Below are 25,058 nucleotides of genomic sequence, written 5' to 3'. Positions count from 1 at the left end.
AGGATCAATGCTCTATCAAAAACCAACCCAGATCTTCCCAAATTCAGAGACTGATTCAGGACCGAGCTATCCCAGACACCAGAATCTTCCAATTAGGTCGTGTATTAGGGCTTGGAACAGGTGACTTTCCTATCTGATCCCAACACTCATACAAGCACCGGGATGCCACATTGTGCTCTGGCGGTTGTCAGCAAGTATTCTCCCCAACCACGGATAGGCATTCGATCGCCCCGTTCTGTTTGCAGACCGAATGACAAAGTGTCCCAGGGGAGGAAGGATTATTTCATGAAATGTTGAGATGATGCTATCAAAGAAGACCGATCGATAGGAGTCTCGTAGCTGTGACTCCTACCTTTTCTCTTCCAGTGGGAGAAACTGTGGAACAGAGAACTTTCCCCCTTTAGCTGGGGATACTAGTTCGCTCTTACTTCATTTACAAAATAGGGGTATATATACCGTACTCAGAACGGATTCTCCGTGAGTAGACCAATCATCACAGTGGTACAAGAGCTCACGCATCTACTACCTGAGCTCGGTTCCTGAAGGACATGTATTTTCAATTACCGATACTTTGATCCAAAAGAAAGTACCTCCTCTTTGTCCATGGGGAAATTGTGTATCAGTTCAAAGCCCTTTGCTTCAGACTATTTACTCCTTCCGAGGTGTTCATTCAAGCGTTCACTTCTCACAGCTTGGCCCCACGCGAACAAAATTCATCTTTTTATGTAAATCGACTAATGGCTGTTGCTCCTGGATTTAGACATGCTTCTTTCAGCCACTGATTCTCCCTACCCTACCCTAGGGTTCTGGTGGCTGATGTGGTAACGTCCCTGATTGGTGAAAGCCAGACTGGGGTTCAAGTCCCTCTCAAACTCATTAGTTTCTTTGGTCGCACCAACCTCACCATCCTTGTGAGCCGAGGATGAGAGGTGATCTGGAGTGGTGGCTGAAATACAAAATCTCACCAGTGTAGTGTCACTTGACATCCGGAGAGGCTTCTGCTCGCAGACTCATCCAAGGGGAGATGGTATGCACCCTTTAGGGACCAGACTGCTTCAAGATTGTTAAGGGTACTTGGTAGCATTGATAAGTGACAACAGGCTAGGAGGAACTGTCTTGCAGTTCCTCTGTGAGTTGGCCAGGCAGACACACTTGGGCGTTTGACAACAGAGTAGAGATGTTAACGAGATTCATCCAAGGCTACAAAAATATACTAGCAGACACATTCAGCAGCCAGGGGAAGGTGGTAGGAGCGGAATGGTTTTTATTTTGAGTAGCAGAAAGGCTTCTTGGTCTTTTGATGTTCTCCATTGATCTATTTGTTTGCTACTCTGCTGAACAAGAAGCTTTCAGTGTTTCGTTCCGATGTCCTAGAGTTGACGACTCCAAATATCAGGATGAGTCTGGTTGCTCCAAAATGGTCCTACGCCTATTGACGCAATGGCCTCGGTTAGATTTCACCAATCGTCTCTGTCTTGAGCTTTTAATTCAATACTTCTCCATTCATCATCTCCTACTTCACGCTTTATAGTCCTAAATCATGTAGGCCTGGGTCTTCCAATTCTTCTAGTGCCTTGTGGAGCCCAGCTAAACATTTGGTGAACTAATCGCTCTTGGGGAGTGTGAAGGGCATACCCAAACCATCTCCATCTACCCCTCATCATGATCTCATCTACATATGGTACTCGAGTAATCTCTCTTATAGTTTCATTTCTAATCCTGTTCTGCTATTTAACTCCCAATATCCTTCTGAGGGCTTTATTCTCAAATCTACTAAATCTATTGGAGATTGTTTCATTGTCATACCATGACTCATGTCATAGAGTAACACCGATCTCACTAAACTGATATTTAGTCTGATTTTTATGTGAAATTCTAGGCTATTTAATTTCCAAATTTTACTTAACCCAGCCATTGTCTGATATGCTTTTTTCAAGCTTTCACTAAACTCTATTTCTAAAGACCCTGTATTGGAGATCATCGTTCCTAAATACTTAAATGATTCTACCTCATTAATCCTTTCTCCTTCCAATGATATTTCATCTTCCATTTCATACTCCGTTTTCATCATCTCTGTCTTTCTTCTATTTACCTTCAGCCCCACCTCGTGTGATATTTCATGCATTTTGGTAAACAAGCATTGCAAATCCTGTGGTTGTCTGCTAACAAGGACAGCATCATCAGCATACTCTAGGTCCGCTAAATTCCTATCACCAATCCAATCAAATCATTCTCCACCATCTCTGACTGTTCTACACTTTACAAAGTCCATGAGGAGGATAAACAACATAGGTGACAACACATTCCCTCAGAGTACTCCGCTGTTCTCTGGAAACTCACTTGATAAGACTCCATTAACATCAACTTTGCACTTGCTATGCTCATGAACAGACTTTATCATATTTATATATTCAAGAGGAATTCCATAATAACGCAGAATTCTCCACAAAATTGGCCGGTGCACACTATCAAATCTTTTTTCATAGTCCACAAATACCATCAAAAGGGGATTTCTATATTCTACGCATTGGTGTACAACATGTCTCAAAATGAAAATTTGGTTACTGCAAATTCTGCCTTTTCTAAATCCTGCTTGTTCATCTCTCAGCTTTTCATCAATCTTTCTCTCCAGTCTCTTAAGAATATGCATACTATATATTTTTATAACTACTGATGTAAGTGTTATGCCTCTGTAATTATTGCAATTAGTCAGGTCTCCCTTTTTAGCTATTTTCACCAACACTCCTAACTCCCATTCATCAGATTTTGCCTCTTCATGCCACATTCTTCAAAATAATCTTGTAAGTAGTCTGGGAGTCACACACACACACACACACATATATACTGTATATATATCACTCACTCATTAAATCCCGTCCGGAATTCTCCGGGTTGGGTCCTGCATCTGATATCGCCATTCTCTCCATAGACTCCTATCCAATGCCATCTGTGCCAGCTGCTGAAATGTCTCGCCTCTATTAGCTTTCTTGAAGGTTTTCACCCATGTATCTCTTGGTCGTCCTCTCGGTCTATTTCCGGCCACTTGACCATGAAGCACTATCTTTGGCCATCTGTCCTGTTCCATCCTCTGTACATGCCCAAACCATCTCCTCTGAATATCTTCCACTCTAATCAGAATTGTGTCCTCAACACCAGCCATTTCTCTCACTATCTCGTTCGTAATTCTGTCCTCCCATCTTACACCACAGATTCTTCTCAGACATTTCATTTCAAAGGCTAACAACTTTTTCTCTTCTCTCTTCTTCAGTATCCAGCATTCAGCACCGTATATCACTGTGGGGATTACTATTGCTCTTAATAGCCTAATTTTCAACTTAATGGATATATTTCTATCTTTCCAGATTCTTCTTAGCCTTCCAAATGCTTTCTGGCCACTTGAGATTCGGTCTTGAATTGCTCTTTCCATCTTTCCATCTCCTGTGAAAAACACTCCCAAATATTTAATCTCATTGACTTGTTCCACTTCTCCCTCTGATAGCTGTGTTTCTAGGGCCTCTCTCTGGCGTCCAATTTTCATACTTTTGGTTTTCTCTCTATTTATCACTAATTCATACCTACTGCACTGCTCCTCCACCATTCTCAACACTCTCTGAAGTTCCTCCTTAGTTTCTGCTAAAAGCACTATGTCATCTGCATACCTCATGCTAGATATTTTTGTCCCTCCTATATCTATTCCACCCTCATAATCTCCAAGTGCCATTCTCATAACCCATTCCAAGTATAGGTTGAAGAGGTGTGGTGATAGTGGGCAACCCTGTATAACCCCACCAGTGGTTATGAACTCTTCTGTCAAACACTTTCCTTTTCTTACTCTAGCCGATGTCCTTTCATACAATCTCCTGATGGTTTCCAGTATTTTTGGTTCTAATCCCCATTCCTTCAAAATCCTAATCATTCCTTCCCTCCATATGGAGTCAAACGCTTGCCTGAAGTCAATAAATACACAATACAGATCTTTTTCCTTCTCCCAGAATTTTTCTATGATTTGTGAGAAGGTGAATACATGATCAATTGTTCCTCTACCCGCCCTAAATCCTGCTTGACCCTCATCAATTATTTCCTCTTCTTGCCTTGCTATTCTACTTTGTATGATTTTTGCTAAAACTTTATAAGCATGTGTTAATAGACTGATAGGCCTATAATTCTTGCATAAGGTGGTGTCCCCTTTCTTGTGTGTTGGAATTATAATGTTTTCAGTCCAATCATTTGGAGCTGCTTGTCCATCTACTATATCCCTGCATAAATCACACAACCATCTTTCTACCATTTCACCGCCAGCTTCAAGCAATTCCTTAGGTAGTCCATCTATTCATGGTGCTTTCCCACTTGACATAGCTCTTAAAGCTTTTCCCACTTCTTCTATCAGGAGATCTGGCATTTCCTGTATGTTCCATAGTTCTCCTCTTAGTTCTGGATAATCTTCTCCAGTTACCCGTCTTCCACTTCCTTTTAGTTGTTCCTCGTAGTGCGTTTTCCAGATCTTCTCAACATCAGCCGTTGCTGATACCTTGTTGCCATCTGCATCTCTTACAGCAATTCCATTGTTTTTCCAACCCCTTGTTAATCTGTCTACTGCGGTGAATAGCTCTCTTGAATGGCCATTTCTGAAACATTCCTCACATGTTTTACACAGGTCTTCTATCCATTTTATTTTTGCTCTTTTGCATTTATTGTCCACTACTCTGCACTTTTGTCTATAACTTGCTTTGTTTTCTTGTGATGGGTTTTCATTCTTTGTCATTTTTGCTTCTCTCCTCTCTTGGCATGCATCCAATACTTCCTCTGTGACCCACTGTTGCTTTGCTCTCCTTCTCCTTCCCAAAATACTGTCGGCTTCCTCTTTAATTATGTCTCGTCCCCGACACCACTTCTCCTCTATTGTTTCGAGTCCTATTAGTGGTTCAAAGCGTCCTCCTACTCTTACTTTGAAGGCAGTTTTTACTTCCTCGTTCCTCAGTTTATCTAGATTATACCTGACTAGTTCTTGATTTCTTCCTCTGTCTGTCCGAAATTTAATACGGATGTTTGAAAGTAGTAGTTCTTGTGATGTTCCAAAGTCTGCTCCCCTCATCACTTTTGTTCCCATCACTGATGTTTTCCATCTCTTATTTATAAGGATATAATCAATGCAGTTCTTATGAATTCCATCTGGGTGTGTCCATGTATATCTGTGCTGTTCTCTATGATAAAAGTAAGTATTTGTTATACACAGTTGTTTACCCTGGCAAAATTCCAACATCCTCTGTCCTCTCTCATTTCTTTCACCTAAACCGAACTCTCCCATCACATCCTCGTAGCCTCTCCTGTCATTTCCGATTTTACTATTGAAATCGCCCATCACCATGACTACATCGCCTGTCTTTGTTGTCTCTATTTCCTCCTCTAACTGTGAATAGAAGTTTTCTACGTCTTCATCTTCATATGAGCTGTCTGGTGCATATACCTGAATAACCTTAAAATTCTTGTGCTTTCCTCTCAAAGTGACCGAAATTATTCTTGAGTTCACCGAATTGTGCTCCAAATAAGCTCTTTGTGCTCTTTTTCCTAACATTAGTGCTACTCCCTCTCTATGAATATTGTCTGCTCTACCTGAATACAATATTTTGATTCCTTCTGACATCATTTCACCTTCTCCCACCCAATGAGTCTCTGCTATTCCCAATACATCCCAACTGTATCTATTTATTTCTTCAATGGTACACCTAAGTTTTGCTGGTGCAAAGAGCGTTGTTACATTTACAGTTCCAACTGTTGTTATTCCTTTTGCTGACCACATTGCCAATTTCTCACCACGAGGCTGTGGTTTAGGACCTCGGGGCGCGTCGGTTCCCCCGGACGCGGTAGCCATACTACTAATCCTTGACTGTATATATATATATATATATATATATATATATATATATGTGTGTGTGTGTGTGTGTGTGTATGTATGTATGTATGTATGTATGTATGTATATTTATATATACAGTTTATAATACTGTATATACATATCCATACAAATGTGACCAGCCAAAACATTAGTTGTACTTTTCCATTGATATAAGTTATATGTTGTCGTAATTAATTCTAATATTAATATTAACTATTAGTTATAAAAAAGGGATTTTGACGAAGGAAAAATATATTTCTGGGCGAGGGACCTGTGTCGCCCAGTGAAATGCTCCTTAAAGCACCATTTCAAAGGTATAAATACTGCTAAATATACATACATGCATATACCAAGGCACTTCCCCCAATTTTGGGGGGGTAGCTGACATCAACAAATGAAACAAACAGAAAAGGGGACCTCTACTCTCTACGTTCCTCCCTGCCTAACAAGGGACTCAACTGAGTTCAGCTGGTACTGCTAGGGTGCCACAGCCCACCCTCCCACATTATCCACCACAGATGAAGCTTCATAATGCTGAATCCCCTACTGCTGCTACCTCCGCGGTCATATAAGGCATCGGAGGAAGCAGCAGGGCCTACCGGAACTGCGTCACAATCGCTCGCCATTCATTCCTATTTCTAGCACGCTCTCTTGCCTCTCTCACATCTATCCTCCTATCACCCAGTGCTTCCTTCACTCCATCCATCCACCCAAACCTTGGCCTTCCTCTTGTACTTCTCCCATCAACTCTTGCATTCATCACCTTCTTTAGCAGACAGCCATTTTCCATTCTCAACATGGCCAAACCACCTCAACACATTCATATCCACTCTAGCTGCTAACTCATTTCTTACACCCGTTCTCACTCTCACTACTTCATTCCTAACGCTATCTACCCAAGATACACCAGCCATACTCCTCAGACACTTCATCTCAAACACATTCAATTTCTGTCTCTCCATCACTTTCATTCCCCACAACTCCGATCCATACATCACAGTTGGTACAATCACTTTCTCATATAGAACTTTCTTTACATTCATGCCCAACCCTCTACTTTTTACTACTCCCTTAACTGCCCCCAACACTTTGCAACCTTCATTCACTCTCTGACGTACATCTGCTTCCACTCCACCATATGCTGCAACAACAGACCCCAAGTACTTAAACTGATCCACCTCCTCAAGTAACTCTCCATTCAACATGACATTCAACCTCGCACCACCTTCCTTTCTTGTACATCTCATAACCTTACTCTTACCCACACTAACTCTCAACTTCCTTCTCTCACACACACTTCCAAATTCTGTCACTAATCGGCCAAGCTTCTCTTCTGTGTCTGCAACCAGTACAGTATCATCCGCAAACAACAACTGATTTACCTCCCGTTCATGGTCATTATTGTCTACCAGTTTTAATCCTCGTCCAAGCACTTGAGCATTCACCTCTCTCACCACTCCATCAACATGCAAGTTAAACAACCACGGCGACATCACACATCCCTGTCTCAGCCCCACTCTCACTGGAAACCAATCACTCACTTCATTTCCTATCCTAACACATGCTTTACTACCTTTGTAGAAACTTTTCACTGCTTGTAACAACCTTCCACCAACTCCATATAACCTCATCACAGTCCACATTGCTTCCCTATCAACTCAATCATACGCTTTCTCCAGATCCACAAACGCAACACACCTCCTTACCTTTTGCTAAATATTTCTTGCATATCTGCCTTACTGAAAAAATCTGATTCATACAACCCCTACCTCTTCTAAAACCACCTTGTATTTCTAAGATTGCATTCTCTGTTTTATTCTTAATCCTATTAATCATTACTCTACCATACACTTTTCCAACTACACTCAACAAACTAATACCTCTTGAATTACAACACTCATGCACATCTCCCTTACCCTTATATAGTGGTACAATACATGCACAAACCCAATCTACTGGTACCATTGACAACACAAAACACATTTGTTCTGTAACTGAAATACAAACCACATTATTTACATGGGGTAATTACTTCGGCGTAGCTGAATGACGAGCCATAAAGTTTTAACGAGGGTTTCCTACCCCCCCCCCCCCCGCTAGTTAGCGGGGGGGGAAGCTAGCTACCCCTCCCCCCTCACACACACCGGTGAATAGCTCACTTTACTTTTGGCTTGGAGAGACGACAGACCTGTCAGCGCTCTCCTCTTTGTTGACTGCCATAATTTTGTTTGCTTTCTCTTTTCAGTAGTGTGTGTGAAGTTGGCCTCTATTACTCATCATGCGTACGTGGCCTGGACTTCCCCGCCGCTCTTGTGGTACCTTTATGTCGGCGGTGGACACGGATCCTCACTCCTTATGCCCTCTGTGTAGGGGCCAACGGTGTGATAGGTCTAATGTGTGTATTGAGTGTAGGGAGTGGTCTACCTCCCAGTGGGAGAGGTTTGCCCGGCGACGTAAGAAGAAGGCTAAAAGGGATCTTTCTCCTTTGGAGGCTTCTCGGTAGAGAGAAAATCCCAGGTCTTCTTCTTCCGCCGCCCTTTCCTCCTCCGAAGCTCCCACTCGAGCGGCCTCTTCCGAGAGGCTGGCGAGTGGTAGCGTAGACCGTAATGTTGTTAACCTATCCCGAGGTGAGGGAGAGGTCGTTGCCTCCCATAGCGAGGTGGCTGCCCTTCCCCCCCAGAGGAGGGAGTTGTGTCTAATAATGATCTTTTTCAGCTTTGGGCTTCCTTGGGGCTGCAGGGTTTGCCCTCCAAGGAAGCTCTGTTTGACATGATCAAACTGGGTGCGGCCGTCAAACAATCGCCATCTTCAGCGGAGATAGATCCTCTGTCTGTGGTTGACGTTGTTGTGACGGAAACATCCCGTGGGTCTAGCCAAACGCCCATTACTGTGGCCGAGGTAGCGGAAGGCTCTGACTCTCCCTCTGAACATCCTTCGAGGGAGGAGCTTAGTCCCACGGTCTCTCCTGCCGGTGATACTCCCTCTCGGGGGAGTTCACTTACAGAGACTCCTCTTCGGAGGCCCATCGATGGTCAGCCTGCTGATCCCACGGCCCCTCGTGGGCGTATAAGGCGGAAGGCTCGCCCTCCCCTTTGCCAACGAGGCCTTCCTTCCCCCTTCAAAGGGGTTAAGAGGCTCCTCTTCGGCTTTTCGTCACCACATTCCTCTGCGGAGGAGACGACTCGCCGTTCTCCTGTCCTGCCAGCTACCAACCTAGACCTCTCCAGGGATCGTTCGCGATCCCCTTCGGAGGATGGTCGTCCTTCGGGACATTGTGACCTGTCGCCCAGACCATCTACTTCTAAAGCTCCTGATGCGCTTCACGCGCCACCTGATACTGCCTCTGCGCAGTCTCCAGGCCCTTCGGGGCTGCAGGGACTTGAGCGCGAAACTGCGCCTGTCGCCCCTAAGCACCAGGCACCGCCCACGCCCCTGCCTGCCGATGTTCCTGCTGATCCTGACATAGCGCCTCGGCGCTTACCCTTAGGCGTTCGCGCCCCTGTTCCTGTTACGCGTCAGGGTCCCCCTGCGTGCCCATGCCCTTCGGCGCCCCGTCGCCCTCCAGCAGTTCCTGAAGTAGCGCGCAAACGTCCATCTGCGCATACGCGCCCTGCTCCTGATATAGCGCCACCGCGCTCGCCTGCGCCCACGCAGCCAGTTCCTGATACGGCGCATACGCATCCACCGGTGCCCCAGTGGCCACCTGCGCCCACGCGCCCTCCAGCTCCTCAGCGCCCCCCAGTTCCTGTTTCATCGCGCGCGGTCCAGGAGGTTCCTGAGTTGGCGCACAGGCGTCCACAAGTTCCTGCGGACTCGTCGCGGCCCTCGGGGGAAAAGCGCGACACTCGTCCACGCACAGTTCCAGTACCAGCGCTCACGCGCACACCAATGCGCCCGCGCGTTGCTTTGGACCCATCGTGCCCACCTAGGGAGATGCGCGAATACGCATCCGCGCACAGTCCCAGCACCAGCGCCCACGCGCTCACCAACGCGACCACGCGTCGCTACAGCTCAGCGCGTCGCCCAAGAGGCTCCCAAGTTAACGCACGGGCACTCACTGCCGCCTCTGGGCTCTCCCTCTAGACCGCACGAGCTTGCTAATGATACGATCGCGCCTTGTTCCTGCTACGCGCCCTGTTCCTGTATTTAAGACAACTAAGGTTGCCCAACGAACTCCAGAGCGCCCTCACGCGGCTCGCCCCGCGTGGCCTCCGCAGCAGCGCACTCCGGTGCGACCGCATCCTGATGCGCGCCCACAATCACCAGCGCGCCCACAGGCGAGTGTGCCGGTCTTATCGGACCAGCGCGAACCTTCTCGCCCCCAGGTAGCTCGCAACCCTGCTCCAGCGCTAACGCGCCCTCAGCCAGTTCTTCCGGACACACGCTCAGGCGCCCCCGTTATCTCGCGCCCTTCGGGGCAGCGTCAGGTCGCTGCGCGCCCGCGCGTTCGGCCTCCTCCTGCTCCAGCTCCTGATCGCCGCACGCCTACGCCATCGCCTACGCGCTCTCGCGGCCATGTTCCCGCTCCAGCTGCTGCGCGCCCGCGCTGTCGCCACCACGCCATCGCGCCATCGCTCCTGAACACCCACTTGCGCATCGCGCCCTCGCGCCCGGCCCCGCCCACGCGCGCAAGTTTCCAGTATCGCGCCATCCAACCACGCAAGGCCCTGATCAGGGCCCGATGCACGAGCCCCAGCGCGATCGCCGCCAGGCGGACCCTTCCTCATCGCGCTCCCCTCCTCGCAAGCGCAGACCAGCACGCTCGCTAGAGGGGACGCTCCCCGGACAGGTCTAGGGATTCTTCTCTTTCAGCCCTGCAGGCGAACCCTCGTTTGTCGACTCCTCCTAGGGATCCCTCGATCCCTTTCCCTCCAGAGATGGTGTCCGACAGCGCGACTGTCAGACAGCAGCCCTGGTTCGGCACCCTACTTAGAGCTCTTTTGCAGGCAATTAAGCCAGCCCTCTCTGATTCGGGTCACAAACCAGCGGCAGCTTCCTCCCCCGTGAAGAGGAAGAGAGGAGTCTCTCCCGTGGATCCTCCTCCGAGGCCTATTCTGTCCCCGCGCAGATCCTTACGCAAGGCTCCTACTCCCCCTCAGACCTTGCCCTCCCCTGCGGAGGAGGATTACCCCTTCTCAGGAGAGTCAGACGAGAAGGAATACTCCCCCATCGCACCAATGGGGGAGGTTACTCCTCTTCCCGAAAGGTCTTCTCGTCCAGATGTGGAGAAGGACCTGCCTCCTTCGCTTCTCGAGTCCTACATCCCACCCAGGAGGGAGCCTAAGGACTCTTAAGACGATTCCCAAATCGTCAGCTAGGATCAGGCAGGAACCGTCTAGAGCCGTCGAGGATGTCCACGTGTCCCCCCAGGAAGAGCCACTGGGGACGGGAGACTTCGCTGCAAGTCCTTCGGAAGGAGAGCACCAGGAGTCAGAACACCCTCATGAGGAACCTTAATGGGATCCCAGACCTTGAGGTCCCACCTCGTGAAGGGAAGGACACGGTCTTGGACCGCGTCTACGGCACTTAGAAGCCCTCTAGGGCCAGTGCAGCTTTGCCCTGGTCCCAAGGGATGAAGAGTGCCAGGGACAAGGTCGAGTGCCAGCTTGCTGAGCTTGCCTCCAGCAGATCGAGTGCCGGTAATAAGCTCCTCCCTCCTCCTCGAATCCATCAGAGGAGGTACTTCGAGATCCTCGAGGAGTCTTCTCTGAGTCTTCCCTTGCATCACTCCGTGGAAGAACTCACAGGAGGAGTCCCTCTTGAGAGACACTCCAACCGGCACGTGTCCTTCTCAGCCACTGAGATCCTGAGCCAGGAGAAGGTCATCAAGTGCGCCATGCAGGCGACTTCATGGCTCGACATCTGGCTGGGGTCTCTGGGCATCCTGGTGCGGTCCGAGGACCTCTCTAAAGAAAGCACCAGGAAAGTGCTGGAAACCTTTCTTCTCTCGGGCACACGGACCATTGAGTTTCTGTCCCACCAAGTCTCGAGCTTGTGGGCCAACACGATCCTCAAGCGTCGGGACGCTGTGGCCGAGAGGTTCCATCATAAGGTACCCAGTGCGGAGTCTAGCAGGCTCAGACACACTTCCGTTCTCGGTAAGAGGCTGTTTGAGCCTAAGGACGTGGAGCTCACTGCCGAGAGGTGGAGGAAATCCAACCAGGATTCCCTTATCCATAGGGCCATGACATCGAGGCCCTACAAGCCTCCAGCAGTCCAGCAGCCCCGTCCTGCTAAGGACACAAAGAAGACGACCACCGCAGCGAAGCCCAAGGTGTCTAAGCCCTTTCCTGCCAAGAGCAGGAGGGGCAAGAAGTCCTCCAGGGGAGGCAAAAACCCTAGAGGTACCAGCCGAGGCCGGAAGCGCTAGGGTTGGCAATCCCCCTGCATGTCCACCAGTGGGGGGATGCATTCAGAGTTGCGCGACAAGGTGGCAGCAACTCGGGGCGGATGCCTGGACGATCTCTGTGATCTCTCTAGGGTATCGCGTCCCGTTCACAGCCTCTCTACCTCCCCTGACAGCGAACCCAGTGTCGTTGAGTTGTTTTGCTATGGGATCGGCCAAAGGCGCAGGCCCTCCGGGACAAAGTCCAGACCATGTTGGAGAAGGACGCTCTCCAGGAGGTCGTAGACGGGTCCCCAGGCTTCTACAGTCGACTCTTTCTTGTGAGAAAGGCGTCTGGAGGCTGGAGACCAGTCATCGACCTCTCGACCCTGAACGGGGTTGTCAAGCAGACTCCGTTCAGCATGGAGACGGCAGACACGGTCAGGCTTGCAGTGAGACCGCGAGACTTTATGTGCACACTGGACCTGAAGGACGCGTACTTCCAGATCCCAATCCATCCGTCTTCAAGGGAGTACCTGAGATTTTGCCTAGACAACAAGATCTACCAGTTCAAGGTGCTGTGTTTCGGTCTCTCCACAGCTCCTCAGGTGTTCACCAGAGTCTTCACCATCATCTCTTCATGGGCTCACAGGATCGGCATCCGTCTCCTTCGTTATCTGGACGACTGGCTGATCCTGGCAGACTCGGAGGCGACCCTTCTTCGCCATCGAGACAGGCTCCTCGAAGTTTGCCAAGATCTGGGGATCGTGGTAAATCTCAAGAAGTCCTCTCTGCAGCCCTCTTAGAAACTGGTATATCTAGGCATGGTCATAGACACCAATCTCCACAAAGCCTTCCCATCAGACGAAAGGATAGCAAGGCTGAGGAAGGTTGCGAAACCTTTCCTCAATCGAGAAGAACTCCCAGCCCAATCGTGGCTTCGTCTCCTCGGTCACCTCTCCTCCCTGACCCGTCTCGTTCCCAACAGCCGCCTCAGAATGAGATCCCTCCAGTGGCGACTCAAGTCTCGGTGGAGTCAAGGGCTCGACTCCCCGGGCATCTCGATCCTCATGGGATCTGCGGAACGAGCGGACCTCAGTTGGTGGGTGGCAGACGAGAACCTACGAAAGGGAGTGGATCTTCTCGTCCCTTCCCCGGATTTGATGCTGTTTTCGGACGCATCAAACAAAGGGTGGGGGGCCCACGCTCTGAACCACAGGACCTCAGGCCTGTGGTCAGAATCAGAAAAGTACCTTCACATAAACCTGCAAGAAATGAAGGCCGTATTCCTGGCTCTTCAGAAGTTCCACCAAGTCCTGGCGGGCCACTCGGTGGTGGTGGTGAGCGACAACTCCATGGTTGTGGCTTATATCAACAAGCAGGGAGGTACCTTTTCGGAACAGCTATCCCATCTTGCAGTAGAGATCCTGAGATGGTCCGAAGTCCACTTGATTTCACTAGCGGCTCGCTTCATTCCAGGCAAAAGGAGTGTGCTCGCCGACAGTCTGAGGAGAACGACGCAGATAGTGAGTACCGAGTGGTCTTTGGATCCTCAGATAGCCAACAAAGTCCTGACTTTGTGGTTTTCCCCGACAGGGGATCTGTTCGCTACGGCGCTGAACACCAAGCTCCCGCTGTACTGCTCCCAAGTCCCGGACCCCAAGGGTCTCTGGCAAGATTCCTTCCAACAACGGTGGGACAACGTCGATGTGTACGCCTTTCCCCCGTTCTGTCTGATGAGGAGGGTACTCAACAAGACCAGAACAATGGTCAATCTCTCGATGACCCTGATAGCTCCGCTATGGCATCATGCAGAGTGGTTCCCGAACCTTCTGCAGCTCCTCACGGAGATCCTGAGGGAGCTCCCTCCACGTCGCGAGCTACTCAAACAACCACACTCCAACATCTACCACAAAGCCGTAGCTTCGTTTTGGCTTCATGCCTGGAGACTATCCAGCATCTCCTCACAGAGAGAGGATTTTTGCAACAAGTTGCGGAAAGGATGTCTGGCCACCTGCGCAGTTCATCCGCAGGAGTCTACCAGGCGAAGTGGCAAGTTTTCTGTGGTTGGTGCCGTGGAAGGGGTATCTCTCCCCTCGATGCCACTTTACCAGCAATAGCGGAGTTCCTCGTTTATTTGCGGGAAGAAATGCTCCTTTCAGTCTCGACAGTGAAAGGCTATCACTCAGCCTTAAGTCTTGCCTTCGGGCTCAAAGGAATGGACATTTCCTCCTCGCTGGAACTGTCTCTTCTCATACGGAGTTACGAGCTTACCTGCCCTCAGTCGGAAGTGAGACCTCCTCCTTAGAACGTGGTTCGAGTGCTCAGGTCTCTTAAGAGACCTCCCTACGAACCACTACGCCAGGCTTCTGATCGCCACCTTACCTGGAAGACGGTGTTCCTGCTAGCTTTGGCCTCGGCCAAGCAAGTCAGCGAACTTCATGGTCTCTCCTACGACGTCGCCCATTTAAGGGGATGGGGGGGAGGTAACGTTCAGCTTCGTCCCTGAGTTTGTTGCCAAGACTCAGAACCCGGGAGTGCCGAACCCAAGGTTCGACTCTTTCCAGGTTTCGAGTCTCCGTTTTGTAACAGATGACCCAGACCATCTCCTACTGTGCCCAGTGAGGAGTCTGAGGTTGTATCTTAAAAGAACAGCTGCAGTCCGCCCCCAGGTGCGAGCTTTGTTCGTGAGCACCGGGGAAACGAAGAGGAGGGTCACCAGGAATACCATCTCAGCCTGGATTCGTAAGGTAATCCACCTGGCCTTGAATCCAGACCCTCCTCCGTCACGTCGCCCTAGGGCGCATGACGTCAGGGGCGGGGCTACTTCCCTGGCCTTCAAGAAGAACTTTTCGGTGACGCAGGTCCTGCAAGCTGGGGTGTGGAAGCGTCAGACCACCTTCACGGCCCACTACCTGCAAGACGTAACACACAGGAGGCTCGATACGTTCTCTATCGGCCCTGTGGTGGCTGCACAACAGCTGGTCTAACCTCAGGCTCCTTATTGGACAGGTAGCAGAAGGTTGAGGGCATTGTTACCCGGTTTTAGTCTGTGTGAATGAAAAGATCTGTCTGGCCCTTTTCTTTTCTTCATCCTCTCCTCCCTTGGAGAGAAACAGCATCCTGGTTCCTTTGCACAGCCGACCTCGAACCTCTGCAGGTAAACCATGCTCCCTTGTGTTCCTAGTATTAAGTTGTAATACTGTCATGTCCCCATACCCTGACGAGGAGGTATTGGGAGAGTCCTAGCCTAGATTTCCATCAGAAGAACTCCAGGTCAACTTCCTAGGACGAATCACTGCTCACCTTCACACACAACTTACGTAGGCCGCAGCAGTCTCACAACTGCCTGCGAGGAGCAGGGGCCCCTTGACCCTTGAGTTCTTTTAACAAACTCGGGTTCGGGGCCCCCGGGCAAGCCAAAGCCAGTATGGCAGGGGACTTACCTCCCTTCCTAAGGGTTAAGTCCCCCCATGTAAATAGCGTGGTTTGTATTTCAGTTACGGAACAAATGACAAATTTGTAGATAATTTGTATTTTTCCTAACTATACAAACCTTAGCTATTTACAGTTATGTGCCCGCCAGCCCTGTCCCCCAAGATAAGTCCTACCTCTAAGTAAAGTGAGCTATTCACCAGTGTGTGTGAGAGGGGAGGGGTAGCTAGCTACCCCTCCCTACCCCCCTCGCTAACTAGCGGTGGGGTAGGAAACCCTCGTTAAAACTTTATGGCTCGTCATTCAGCTACGCCGAAGTAATTACCCCATGTAAATAGCTAAGGTTTGTATAGTTAGGAAAAATACAAATTATCTACGAATTTGTCATATTAAACAATCTCACCAACCATTCAAGTACAGTCACACCCCCTTCCTTCAACATCTCAGCTCTCACACCATCCATACCAGACGCTTTTCCTACTCTCGTTTCTGCTAAATATACCAGAGAAAAAAGTTGCATGGAATGCCAGGAATATACCCAGCTCGCTCACCCCTAAAGGGTGTCAGATCCTTTAAATTACTTATGGCATCAAATTTTCTGTTGTGAACACCATATGAATAAGAGTAAAAATTTGATTGTTCACCTTTTCTGGGGTAGGATCAAATACCTTTTTTTATTGATTTTAACTTACCTAACACTTATCCTTTCACTGTAAGAGTATTTTTTTTTTTTTTTCGTCAGGAAAATTCTCCTCTTCCTAAAAATGAAGATACTCAGGATGGTGGTCAGTCTTTAAAGGAACTTCACTGCATTCTGCAAAAGAAAAAGTTGAAGCTCGGCGCAGAGAAATACAAGAACGAAATCATGAAGAAAAAGCTAGCGGAAATTGAAGCGGACAACGAGAAATTATTTAAGGAGGCCCAGATCCGTCTCGAACACTTTTTCTCTGTGAAGGATTTCGTGGAGTTGATGTCATACAGAATTAAACAGTCTGTACGTCCTGATGTGGAAAGGCATTCAGGGTGAGTTTGATCGTATTTTTGACAAAACTGGCTTAGAACCCCTCCTGTGAAATTTCCTTGACTGGAATCCTCTGATATTTAACCCTTTTATTCCCACCATAAAGTTAAATTTCGAGCACATTTTGCTATATATTTTTTTTTAAATTGCTTTACTAGCCTTAGTTTTTGTCATAGAGAGGTCAGGTTCTCATTCTTTTGGAAAATGCCTGAAGTTTCTTATAAAGTTATCAAATACTGCTAAAACATGTAAATAACAGTGTTTTGCAAGAACGTATCGGTACGTCCTTTGGGGGCGAAAGGGTTAAGAATATTTTGATATTTGGATCTTTTCAATGATTATCAAGATTGCTTTTTTTTAATTTTTTACTGATAAAATGTTTGAATTTCATGTTGATTTGATTGCTTAAATAGTTTGAAGTAAGTGTGTGTGAAAAATACATTATTATTATTCACTAGAAAAAGAAGGAAATATTAGGAAGCTGTATTTGCATTTCTGTGTTTGTAAACAAATTGATGACAGCATAATTTTTCCCTGTGGTCCTTTGATGATTTCCAAATAATACATTATGATGAGAGAGGTCTTGTTTGGCGAGCCATGTTTCCTGCAGACATAATATATCGGACATTTTAAACAGTTTTTCAACCACTAATCTTCTAGTTTTGTCTCTCGCACTTTGACGTAGATGGAGGCCCCTGTTGTTATAAGTGACAATCTTGAATTTTATTAATTGGACTCTCTCCTTGTTGACTGTTGTGTACACAAATTGACTTACAAACAGCATCTTGGAACTTATTACGTACATAAGTTGAGGACTTTATGCAGATAATTCTTCTCAGAATACGCAAAAACTATCAAGGAGAAAGAACTCTTATAGCATGCGAATTGTAATGATGTAACATAAAAATGACTTGTGTAATACGTATGATAAAACTGTATCTACTATGGGTACTGCCAGTGAACCACTGTATAAGGGTAAGAATAACTATATCCATTTCTAATCTAAGTTATTAACCCTTTTAACCCCAATGGACATACTGGTACGTTTCACAAAACTCATCCGTTTACCCCCATGGATGTACAGGTACGTCCTTGCAAAAAACTGCTATTTACATTTTTTTTTTGCATATTTTTTATAACTTTATGAGAAACTTCAGGAATTTTCCAAAAGAATGAGACCAACCTGACCTCTCTATGACAAAAATTAAGGCTGTTTGAGCAATTAAAAAAATATATAATGCGAAATGTGCTTGAAAAAAAAAATGCCCCGGGGGTTAAGGGTTGGAAAGTTCCAAATAGCCTGGGGGTAAAAGGGTTAAAAATAGAAATGTCATTACTTGCATTTTCTAATACAACTGTAAGTTAGCTGTAGTATCGTAAAGGTACAGTACTAGACTGTCAGGAGGAATTGCTATACATTGCAGTTCCTAGTGGGCTCCCTTTAAAAAGGTTAAATTGGTTTAATCTCACTAGCAACTGAGTCTAATGGGAATGAAACGATAGGTCTTGTTTCTTTCAAGAAACTAATGTACAGTAACGTACTTTCAGTTCCTCACTTTGTATCTTCGTACCTATACTCTACTTGAAAGAATTAGCTTTTCTTCATCCTAGTCGGGACTTTCTGTTATGCAATGTAAAATGTCGAGTTATCACATTAGACATATACTGTACATTTAGTTTGTTCTGACACAGATACAAACCTCCGCTATTTATAATAGGGTATACTTTCAGCACAGCTGAAAGACGAGCCATGATAATATTAGTGAGGGATAACTACCCCATCCGCTAGTTAGCGGGTGGGGATTGGGGTAGACTGGCTACCCTGCTCACGCACACCTCTCGGCTGAGTAACCACTTTGCTTTATGGCAGGACTTCTCGGGGGACAGGGTGGCGGGCCTATTTGTATAAATAGCTCCAGGTTTGTATGTTAGGAAAAATACAAATTATTTCCAAATCTGTTATTTTTATTACATTTTTAAATAATACTATGGCGTTTTTGAAAGTTTCTTCATATGAACATAATGTATTTTCCTCTTGTATAGTTTGATAGGGCATTTATAATAAAGTTCCCTAACCGCTTTTTAAAATCAATTTCAGGCATAAATGTTCTCTTATTTTGATGGACCGTTTCAGAATTGTGGCCAGACTTGGAGCAGAGTTGGAAAAATTTCAGACAAAGGCAAAAGAGATATATGAAGAGTATCATGAATTGATCAAAATTCACCACCAAGATCAATGTTTAAAAGAGATGATAAAGAAGAAAAAGAAGAAGGTTGATTGTCTGCTAAACGGAAAGTCAGAGCGGGAGTCTGCGATCGAAGGAACCAAAGTTAAAGTAGCAAAACACAAACAGGAGTTGCTGAAACAGGTAAATCATAAACTTTGATAAATGTTTATTGGGTTCGGATGTTATTTGGTCCCCACCCCCACCCCCACGGGACTTTCATGTTTACATCAAGTCGTGAACTTTAACAAACTAACTGAATATAGAGATAAATGCTTTTATCATTGTAGAACTTTAATATAAAAAAAAAAGAAAAAAAAAATAAAATCATCAGGTTATCCAGATTTCTTATATCAATATTTTTATGAATTCTAACTTTATTTCTTCAACCAGAAATAACATTACAGTACTTTATATAAGTGAATATTTATTTAAGCTTATGATAAAATTAGAACAATGAAATTATCACAACCAGAAAATTATTCAAGATTAGGACAGGGAAAGTCCTACAACTATAACTTTGATTTCAGAGAGGGAAAGTGTGAAAAAACTTCTTCCTATACGAATAAAAACCATCGCCCTTTGTTTGAAGTATGATTTCAGCTTAGCTTGAAGGGCTATTTTTAGTAGTACCTACCTACAGGAGGAAGGTAAGCCCTTCCTGCCGGATGTTCAGCCCTGCAGTCACTTTGGGTTTCGGAAGCAAACAGGCGTGCGTACTCTAGCTGCCTTTCTAATTTTGGCTGTTTTAATTCTTTTCCTTTCTCTTTTAGAAGAAATAGATTTGCAGTTGGTTTTGTGGATGAACTGTAAATGTGTGACAGATTTTTGTGGTCACACCTTCCGTTATCCACATTATTCTTGTTCCTCTTGGGTCGCATGACTGTCCGCTGTCTAGTGTTGCTACATGACGACAGTGACGTGGACCTAAGGAAATTGAGATTCCTTGGACGTCGCTAGTGCTCCCTCGGGGGAAGGAGAGGTCTTTCTACTGCTGAGTGTTTAAGTGTGGGGCTTCTGGCCTTCTTTTACCCCTGTAGTGTCTTTCTGAGCCCTGGGGAGACACTAAAGGGAGTAAGACATAGTAGTGTTGCATCTGCTACTTTGAAGACTCCTGGGGCAACATCATTTGGCAAAATGTCTTAATAGGTTAGCTGAAGGTAATCATCTGTTCCATAGTTTGCAATTTGGTTTTCGTAAAGGCCTTGGAGCATGTGATTCCCTTCTTACAATCGTATGATTAGCCTTGATTTTAGTGCTGCCTTTGACTGTGTTAATCTTGAGGCTCTTGTTTTCAAACTTAAACAGTTAGGAGTAAGTGGGCCTTTTTTAGCATCATCATTGAATTTTTAGGTAATAGACTGCAAAAAGTTGTTGATGGGCACCATAATGATTATAGGAATGTGGTGTCTGGTGTTCCTCAGGATAGTGTTCTTAGCCCAGTACCTTTCATACTATATACACATGATGTGGTTTGACCTAGAAAACCAGCTTGTTGCATATGCAGCTGATGCTACTCTCTTTACATCAATTCCATCTCCTGAATGTAGATCTGAGGTTGCTGAATCCCTTAATAGAGGTCTAGCTAAAATTAGTGCATGGTGCAAATTATGGGGTATGAAGTTGAATCCTAACAAAACTCAAAGTATGATTGTAAGTATGTCAAGGACAGTGGCTCAACATCTGGATCTCAGCATTGATAATGTTTCTTTAATTCTGTATGACTTTTTAAATTTTAGGTGTGATTCCCGATAGCAAATTTATTTTTGAGAAACACATTAGGTCTATGTCTTCTTCAATTGCACAAAAAGTTGTCTTATTGAGAAAGTCTTTCAAGATTTTTGGTGATAAATCAATTCTGAAGAAGTGTTTTAATTCTACCCTGTTTCGAGTATTCTTCTCCTGTCTGGTGTTCAGCTGCTGATTCTCATCTTAATTTGTTGTGCAGAAACTAGTTATTAATCTCTGGCACTGTCGTTCAATTAAGTTCGATATGCATGTTTTATAAGATTTTTCATAATTCTGATCACCCTTTACATCCAGTTCCATTCTGTTCGTAATATTAGGCTGGCAGTTAATTCTAATAGTCAGGCCTTCTACATCATGATGGTCAATACTACACAGTATTCTAGAAGTTTTATTCCAGCTATGACTAAGTTGTAGAATGATCTTCCTAATCAGTTAGTTGAATCGGTAGAACTTCAAACGTTCAAACTTGGAGCAAATGTTGTTTTGTTGAACAGGCTAACATAAGCCTTTATAGTCTGTATATGAGATATATGTTTTGATGGTACTGTTTTTAGAATATTTTATTTTAATTGTTCATTATTTCTCATATCGTTTATTTATTTCCTTTTTTTCTTACCTCACTGGGCTATTTTTCCCTGTTGGAACCCTTGGGTTTATAGGATCTTGTTTTTCTAACTAGGGTTGTAGCTTAGCTAGTAATAATAATAATGATAATAATAATGTATATAGGACTAATATTTCCGTTATTTCATAAATAGAATATAGATTTTTTTATATTTTTTATTGTAATAGTTTGACGTCAAGACCGACTTGAGGTCACACCAAACAACATAACGCAGATTTTATTTTTCCAATTATTATTTGAGGATGACTGATGTAAATTAGGAACTGACATACTGTACTGTATTCCGAACCGTTGTGAACCGGGACATTGTAATATATTAAACATTTTTTTTGACTAAACCTTGTAGCCTACTTCAAGTTAATAGGGAAGTATGATGTGTCTTCAAGTTATTAAGGTTTTTTGATTTTCACTCAAAGCATCCTCCTCATTACAGAATGAAGAGTGCGTGTTGCTCTCTGAAAGCGACAGATATTCCGGATTACTCGAAATGCATCGTCAAACACTTGTGAGAATGGAACCTCTTGTGTGCTATTTTAGTGGAAGTTGTGAAGCTGTACCGAGTGAATATTTTGAAACAAATTATCATCCTTCTGAAGATCTCAGTCCAAATAATTTCATGGTAGAAAATGATGAACATCCACGACTAATTGCTGGAGTAAATGTCGTTGAGGGTGACCAAATTATTGAGGTCTATATAAGTGATTAAGAGCTTGGTAATGAATTCGAACAATTTAACTCTTTGTTTTCATGCTAGGTGGTCACATTTTTTCTTTCGTTATTACTTTCTGCCCATGATGAAATTGCTCTTGAGTGTTATTAGTCCGTGAGGAATTATTTCGTTATTTTTCTTACTTATCAATAATGCTTAGTAATGTCATTTTTCTTTTCAGTTATTGATAATACATAGGCATCTCAATATTTATTTATTTTTACTTACTGGTAATTCATAGGAATCTCATGATTTATTTACTTTTTGTTAAGATGAATGTAGTTTTCTTACTTTTTTTTACTATGTATTATTACAGTTATGTCATTTTAAAGTACACTAGTGTAATTTCATATAAACAGATAACAGTGCAATAGGTGCTAGGAATGGGTCCTCATTAAACTTAACTTCACCTTTCTCCTACCTACCACAAACAGCCCATCACGAGTATGTAGTCTGTCATGCTTAAGAATGGTAGACACGATTATGATGCAATTCACAACTGTGATATAAATATGCTAATTCTATCTTCCCTCCTTGTAAATTGGATAATATCATACTATTGGTTATTTTAGTCCCCAATTTATATTCTTTTTACTTATTTTTTTTTTTTTTATCTCCAGTGCCCTTAAATTGTTTGTAATACATTTTTGTATTAATATACTTTTGGTTTCAACTCTCTAGATTCACAGTTTGGGTTTTGTGCTGTTTCTTGCATACATTCTAACCATTGTCTTTCAAGTTTATGGAAAATTATTGTTTCATAAGAAGGAAAAAAGGAATTTGTAAACTTTTTATTTATTTTGAGAGTATACATATTGTTTGTATAAAATGGAAATAAAAGCAATGATTTAGCTAGATAGAGTTGTCACAGAATGAAATCCTCGGCTATTGTATACAAAGTGTACACAAAGAAATTAGGAATAAGAAAATTAAATTAAAATGAAGTAGATAACAATCTCTATGACTGATTTAGTAGATTTGAGAACAAAGCCCTCAGAAGAATATTGGGAATTAAATGGCTGGACAGGATTAGAAATGAAACTGTGAGAGAGATTACTCGAGAACCATATGTGGATGAGATCATGGTGAAGGGCTGATGGAGGTGGTTTGGGCATGCTATTTGCACTCCCAAAAAGAGATTAGTTCACCAAACTTTTAACTGGGCTCCACAAGGCACTATAGTAGTTGGAAGACCCTGGTCTACATGGCTGAGAACTATGAACTGTTAAGTAGATGATGATGAATGGAGAAGTATTGAATTAAAAGCTCAAGATAGAGATGACTGGCAAAATCTAACTGAGGCCCTTTGCGTCAATAGGCGTAGGAGGAGATGATGATGATGATGAAATAGTCTTATTTTTGGAATCTTTGTACTCCTTAATTGTACATGGCATTCTTAATTTTTTTCCGAGTTGAAATTTAGTTTAATCTTGAATCAAACTGTAGATACAGTGTGTGATATTTCATCTTTTTATATAATTTAGCTTCAAAATTTCCTACCTTACATGTACTGAAGTAGTTTGTGTAAGAAACTTACTCTGTAAAGAAAATTTTAAAAGAAAATGGAAAGGATTTTAACGTTCTTAATGTTGTTATTCATACAAAATAAATATGTAGTTGCAAAACTGAAATATAAAGGAAGGCACATGGAATTCTATGAAAAGTGTGAGAGAGAGGAAAGAGTAAAGGTAATAAGACAGAGAACTCTGTTATATATAACCCAGTCTCTCTAAATGTAAGTTCATATTGCAACTGTGGGTTTTTTCTTCCAGTTACACCTACGGATCCTTGAACTTCATCTTATTTTATTGCTGAATCATTATTATTATTATTATTATTATTATTATTATTATTATTATTATTATTATTACTACTACTACTAGCCAAGCTATAACCCCAATTGGAAAAGCAAGATGCTATAACCCAAGGGCTCCAATAGGGAAAAATAGCCCAGTGAGGAAAGGAAATAAGGAAATAAATAAATGATGAGAACAAGTTAACAATAAATCATTCTAAAACAGTAACAACATCAAAACAAATATGTCATATATAAACTATAAAAAGACTCATGTCAGCCTTATCTTGCTGTTCAACTTTTGTAAAACTCCCTTTATGTCATCTTGATATGGTACTGATCCTAATGATTCCAGTGCCAGGTCGTCAGGCCAAACCTTCATCAATCAAATAAATCACATAAAATTGGAAACGTCCTTGCATGGCAATCTTCTAACTGGGGTTCAAGTCCAGCTCAAACTCGATAGTTTCTTTTAGTGTCTGCAGCCTTGCCATCCTTGTGAGCTAAGGATGGGGTTTTGGGGGATCCGATAGGTCTACCTGCTGTGTCATCAGCACCCTTTGCTTTGCTCTCCCTGGTCCTAGCTTGGATGGAGAGCAGGCTTGGGGGCTTGATCTTGTTATATTGTCAGTCTCTATGTCTAGGGCATTGTCACTGTCCCTTGCTGCTGCCATTCATGAGTGGCCTTTAGACCTTTAAAGGGAAGAGCTCGTAAAGATGTTCGTGATGATAAAGGATGGTTGACTGTACATAATGGCTGTTGTGAAAAGGTCTGCACAATTGGTGCAAATATTGCCAATGTGCCTGCAGTTCAGTTGCATTCCCACCTCTGTACCTATTGTATAAGAGTGCAACGAAACAGTGGAGTGTTTCACAGGTTTCTTTGCAACCTCTATTTGGGGTAGTGAGTAAGATATGGAAAGGATAAGCTTATCAACACGAGTGAGACCATCTTTCAAGGCAAGTAGGATATGATTGTCCTTCAGGGGTGCCCCCACTACAACTGTCTGATTATTGGCAATATCTCTGGCTCTTGAACATGAAGTTACCTAGGGTCAACATGCATATCAAGCCATTAACGATTGTTTGGCTATACAATGGCCAATGGCTTATGTCTATAGAATGTTCCCCGGGGCCCCAGTCCTATCAGAAAGTTTGAAATAGTTGGAGCTGCTATTAAGATTACCCTTGACTCAGGGATTGAATTAAGATTCTTAAAACAATTGTTCTTGAAATGTTTTATTTTGATAGTTTATTCTCTTGTAGTTTGTTTATTTCCATGT

The 25,058-nt window shown here is 44.3% G+C and overlaps 1 protein-coding gene across 1 annotated transcript in view; it reads left to right on the top strand.

Moving 5' to 3' along the window:
- LOC137614620 (ELKS/Rab6-interacting/CAST family member 1-like) overlaps nt 1-22,826 on the top strand; it is a 68,061-nt gene extending 45,235 nt beyond the window's left edge. Inside the window, exons 3-5 of the mRNA XM_068344319.1 lie at nt 16,394-16,674; nt 18,807-19,041; nt 21,705-22,826. Coding sequence (XP_068200420.1) covers nt 16,394-16,674; nt 18,807-19,041; nt 21,705-21,977 — 789 coding nt within the window. The 3' untranslated portion in view covers nt 21,978-22,826. The remainder of the gene's footprint in view (nt 1-16,393; nt 16,675-18,806; nt 19,042-21,704) is intronic.
- Nucleotides 22,827-25,058: the final 2,232 nt, after the last annotated feature.

Source organism: Palaemon carinicauda, chromosome 21 (genome assembly GCF_036898095.1).
Source record: "Palaemon carinicauda isolate YSFRI2023 chromosome 21, ASM3689809v2, whole genome shotgun sequence".
Classification (NCBI taxonomy): Eukaryota; Metazoa; Arthropoda; class Malacostraca; order Decapoda; family Palaemonidae; genus Palaemon; species Palaemon carinicauda.
Note: the sequence above shows the minus strand (reverse complement) of the source record. Positions and strands in the feature narration are given on the sequence as shown.